We start from the raw sequence: 5,893 nt of genomic DNA, 5'->3' as shown, positions 1-5,893 counted from the left end.
TACATTGAAGTTTACAGGATTCCGAAACATCTTGATCATCACAAATGTATATTCCGAAATATACATTTGTATCCAGTTTAGTAGTTATCGTTTTGTATTTCTTCGTCCATCCCATTAAAATCAAACCATTCTAATGGGTTAGCGATGAATCTAGTTCGTATCACTTTTTTTCCTCGTATGGATGATGTTAGGAAGCTAGACTCTTTCTCGTGTGTGTACATGTATCGCACATGTACAGGAGCCTCAATCAACAAGCATGTCAGTATATATGTCACATGTGGTTTATCATATTAATCTTCTTGTTTGTTTGTGGTTTTTTTTAAAGGGTTTTTATATACAAACACCATCCCCATGGTGTGTGAATAAGGCTATACGGCTCGTATAGGGCCTATACGAGTCGTATAGGCCTAACTCATTAACATGCGTACGGAGGTGACAGTGTGGCAGCTTTTTGCAGTCAATACGAGCCATATAGACTCTATACGAGTCGTATAGATATTCTTGTTCGTATAGACCCTATACGAGCCATACAGGGTCTTACGACTCATATAGACAGGATGTCAGCTGTACTTTGGCCAGATATTTATAATTATTTTGTGGTCTATACGAGCCGCATAGATTGTATACGACCCGTACAAGCCATGTATCAGTTTTTCTTGCTCCAAACGTAATTATTTTTATGGCAGTTATATTTCAAAAGCTTAGATAACTCACATGGGCGTCAACCAAAACGGATTGTATGACCACAAATAAAAAGTCGTTACCCAAAAACGCTCATGTTGTTTGTATGTTTTTATGTATATAGCAAAATATATACTTTTAAATTACGTGTTTCTATTTTGTAAACAACTTCGATGTTATTTTTAATATTTTATAATTTTAAAAATATCTGAAAAAAAATACTATACAAGTCAAACAGACTCTATACGAGTCGTATAGCCCTATACGGGTCGTATAGGGGCTATACGATGCAAATAAATGAAAACTGACACTCTTGACCGAAAATGACTTGACACTACACCTATACGAGTCGTATAGACCCTATACGACTCGTATAGGCCCTCCTGGTGTGTGAATAATCTCCTTGGTGTATGAATAACCTAATTCTTTTTAAATGGCCGATTTTATTAAATAAACATCAACTGGGAAAAACCTATGTAAAGTACATCGATACAACATATGGTCTAACCTACTAGATCTTCATTGCAAGAGGTTTGCTGCATCTTGAGAATACATACCTTAAGGATGTGACTTCTCAATTAATAGTTTAAATGGACACAAAAGGACTGGTTCAAAGTATCGTAATCGGAAAAGGCTGAACATGGCTATCATGACTACATTCAGGTTTCGAACCATAAGGGTACCCAAACTACCGTAAGCCCCGACAAATCTTGCGTTGTCCCCTCATTTTTAAGTGGGGTTGTGCAATAGTTTGGAACCGCGTGACCGGAACCGAACCGGAACTGAAACTGACTAAAAAATAGAACTGAAATCAGAACCCATTGAACTCGGCTAAATTAATTTAGATTACAACATGAACATCAATTATATTTTTGATGATTAAAAACTAATTGTTGATGTTAAATAAATCAATAAATCATTAGCGATGATAGATTAAAGGGATCATATCATTATATGTCATATTACCTTAAGTTTAACTAAAATTAATCTTGGCTGCTAGGTATTGGAAGCAAAAACGTAGATTTTGAATTAAAGAATGATTGAATGGATGCCGCCTAATAAGTTACCCTATAAAAATGGGGATTGGTAATCTTATTTAAAAAGATTTTAATATTCCGGTTTCACGGTTCCACGTCTAGAACCTTTCGGTTTTACCCGGAACCAAACTGGGAACCGTTTAACGTAAATAATGAGAACTGAGAACCGTAGGGTAACACACGTTAGCGGTTCTGATGCACCAGTTCGATTCTGGTTCCTCGGTTCTTACGGTTCCAAACTGTTTTTGTCACCCCCATTTTTAAGGACCAGCGACACAACACTGAACTACCATAAAGAATTATAGTTTTTATTTGAAAATACTAATAAATTATAAATTTAAAAACTAAATAATAAAAGGGTGTAGATTATAAATTTAAAACACATAGATAAACAACAACTTATTCTATAAAAAAAATATATAAACATATTATACATAATTCCATCGACTTTTGACTTTTTTTTATGACTTCAAACGTGTCATTTTCACGAGCGTTAATTTGTCTGGCCAATTTTGCCAATTCGAACACAGTTTGTGCTTAATTTGTAAGATCACTTGATCCTTCCTCTGAAACAAAATAGTTCCAAACTAGTGGCCCAAAACCCAACGTTTGTTGGACCACAAGGTCAATGTCTTTGGAAACATGGGTCCAAGCCTTAGTTGATGCTACTTCTTCTTCATAGCTCTATCTTCGCTATCCTCTCCTAACTATCGATTTGGAATTTGGTTAGGGATTTGGTTGCTCCATATAAGAATATTGGTTTAGGAAGAAATTGATAGAATGGTTGTAGAATAGTGTGTATAAAATTAGTGGAGAGCGTTATTCATAAGTGGAAAAAAATCAAACGGTCATATAGCCGTTGGGCACACAGGCCAACACCAATTCATCTCCTCTTCATCGACGAATAGTACACGTGAATCCGTAAGTACTACCCATAGGTACTTTTTTTGGACTTGGGTGGTGTACCCCGAAGCCCCGTGATACCATGGAGGGTATCCATCTTCCATATGAGCCAAACATAATCATAAAATAGACATTGACTTTCCTTTTTTTGAAAACAAGCAAATTTAAACGAATCACACAGAGGATGGTAAATAAGCTTAAATAGAGAGGCGGCAGCCATGTAGGGAGCACAAAACGGACACTAGGTTCACATAATATCTGACCTGCACGTTGACTAAATCGGTTATCGGAGAGCCAACAAACGCCATAACCGACTACAGAGAAACCAGCTCCAGCATGCTAGGATAGAGCCACCTTACCAACCTTTCGGCTACACAAGAACCAGCCTAGTTTAGTTGTGTGTCGGCTTATGATCATCAGATCGGCTAGGTAAGAGTAAATTCCATTCCGGCTCCTTTGTACCTGGCTAGGTAGTTTGCCGGCTCTCTTGTAGCCGATTTACTCGAGATACAAAGATGTTTGGTTGGATATTATGTGGACCCCTATTGTTATTTTGTGTTGTTTTATGCTAGCTACATGGTTGTCGTCTCAAAGATTTGCCTATTTTCGAAAGACAAAAGGATAATGCCTAGTATAAAGTAATAATACATTATAGTCTAAATTTATTTATAAATGGTCAAATATAATTTAGTAATTACCAATCAATCTACCATACGATATAGTACAACAAAGTCGGCGGTGAATAAGAAGACTTAGGTGCTGTTTGTTTTTTCAGAGGTAAAATGTCTGTAGTCTGTGGACCACATCTGCAGTCATCTATAGCAGAAAAGATGGACCAAACATCTGCAGTCTGCAAGAAGAAGACTGTTTATTTTTTAATGTCTGCAGAATGCTAAAATAAAACAGAAATCTTTAAATAAGCTGAAATATAAATAAAAAAGTCATTCACCATCGAAATTTAAATAATAGTCAAACAACAGTGCAATAATATTCATAAAACAACAAGAACATTTTTTTTTCAAATAATCTATTCGGTACTTTGCATTAACTGCTCCGCAATTTCATCTCGTAACTGTGTCATATATTCACGATCTGATGTAGTGCCATGCGCTTCAATCTCGTCTTCATCAGCAACGTGTACATGAGTATTAATGAATGACACATCGGGTTGATCGTATTGTTCAAACAACTCGTTGCTCAAACATTCTTTCCTAATAAAGTTATGTAGCGCGAAACATGCAACTGTGAGGTTTCTTTGTGTCTCCAACGAAAATGGTGCCATCATCTTCAATATAGGGAATCGTGCTTTTAGGACACCGAAAGAACGCTCAATGACGTTTCGAAGTTTTGCATGTGCATGGTTAAATTTTTCTTTATTTGTCAATGCACGTCTTCGACTAAAATCTCCAAGCCAATACCTCACATTACGGTACGGAGCCATAAATCCTCGCGTGTGTGCATACGTGGCATCACAAAGATAATATTTCTCTGTAAAGATATACAAGTTAATTAGATTATTAAACTAAAATAGAAATAAGTAACAAACAATAAACATACCTGGTGGTGGAAATGGGAATGGCGCATGTGGATCTGATAATGCCTCTGATAATATTCTAGAATCATGTGCTACCCCTTCCCAGCCCGCCAAGATGAAGGTAAAAATCATGTTGAAGTCACAAATTGCTAATACGTTTTGATAACAATCCCATTTTCCCCTTCCTCTATATAAATCTTGTTCCTTAGTAGGGACAACAGCATGTATCAAGGTTCCGTCTAGTGCACCAACTGCTCCTCTAAAAACCCGTCGTAGCCTCTTATTATGTCCCGGAATGTTTGGATTCAGATTAAAAGAAGTTGGTACTATCATATCTTTTGCGAAAAGCATCATTTTATCCAACACCTCATAAAAAAATTTATGAATTGTTTGCTTTGAGTGTTGAAATCTACGCTTAATAACTACATAACGTTGATTATGACCGACTATCATAAAAAACATAGCCATCTTCTCCTCGACCGATACATGTTTACTATCATTTAACGAATAATTTGTCCTAAAAAGTGCACATGGTCGGACAAATGATTCACGAGACATACGTAGCAATTCATTGCATTGTTTGGGATTTCCTTGCAATAACTCTAACGTGTATTTATGCCTCGTCATAGCCGAATCATTGTCTCGCATTCGTTTCAAACCTCTCCTCCAAAAATAGCGGATATACACGTATATAAGAATTACTAGAAGTAATTTCTTATCGTGATCCATTCTGATCCTATGATAATAAAACATAAACAACCATTAAAAATAAACATCCATTAAACATCAACAACAACAATTAACATAAACATAAAAACAATCGTTCTACATAAAACCAAATAAACCCAAAAGCATACAATGTCATCGATGCGTACAATGTCAACATAAACCAAATAATCATTCAACATAAACCAAAAGCATACAATGTCAACATAGCAAAAACAAATCTAAAACCCCCAAAATACCAAGTTCTTCACTCCTTTAATATTCCTAAACCTATACCCGTCATCTTGATCCACCCTTTTAAAACTTCGGGAGTAATTGGCAATTCCATCCATACCTCTCTCAACTCCAACATTCCAAATATACGAAAAGCGGCTAAAAATAGAGGGTCCAACTCTTCTAACCCAACCAAGCTTAACTTCTCCTTACATTCACGAATTGTAGGCCCATCTTTGCCTTTAAGCAAATATTGTAAGGCCTTTTGAACATCAACTGCTAAATCATCAATAGTGACAGATGATGACTTTGAGGTTTTGGCCCTTTTATTTGGATTAGGCTTGGGGGTAGGCTCAGTAGTAGGGTTAGGAGTCGGGTCAGGAATAGTGCCAGCATCATCATCTTCAGTGTCAACAAAAACGTTGTCCATAATGATAAGTTGTTGGACCCAATGACAACAAGAACAGGTGGAACCAACCACTGATGTTTGGGTTGAGGTCCACTTGCGATTCCCTGGTGGCAGTATTACCATCAAATAATCGTGCACAAAGATCTGGAAATGGCAACGGGGTTGTTTTTAATGATGCAGCCTTTGAATGTCCCTAAACCCAAAGTAGAAAATGGCATATGTTGTGTTTATAACTAGATATTAAAAAATTAAATATATGAACATACCTTCTTAAATTCCTCCCATTCCTCATTTGTTAAGGTGAAAGTGTTCGTTTGAGCATTGTAAAGGTTGTCGGTTTTGTTTTTTAAATACACCCATCCTATGTATTTGGCTTTAAGATTATCATAG

General features: G+C 36.4%; 1 protein-coding gene across 1 annotated transcript; it reads right to left on the bottom strand.

Moving 5' to 3' along the window:
* Window positions 1–3,648: 3,648 nt before the first annotated feature.
* Window positions 3,649–4,509, bottom strand: LOC143610051 (uncharacterized). Its single transcript, XM_077084633.1, has 2 exons — window positions 4,179–4,509; window positions 3,649–4,109 (listed from the first exon to the last, which is right to left on the bottom strand). Exons 1-2 carry the CDS (start codon window positions 4,507–4,509, stop codon window positions 3,649–3,651), a joined length of 792 nt encoding a protein of 263 aa, XP_076940748.1.
* Window positions 4,510–5,893: the final 1,384 nt, after the last annotated feature.

The sequence above is a fragment of the Bidens hawaiensis genome, unplaced genomic scaffold (genome assembly GCF_021521415.1).
Source record: "Bidens hawaiensis isolate Kalapana, Puna unplaced genomic scaffold, B.hawaiensis_p1.1 tig00023631_1, whole genome shotgun sequence".
Taxonomy (NCBI): domain Eukaryota; kingdom Viridiplantae; phylum Streptophyta; class Magnoliopsida; order Asterales; family Asteraceae; genus Bidens; species Bidens hawaiensis.
This window is presented reverse-complemented; position numbering and strand designations above follow the sequence as displayed.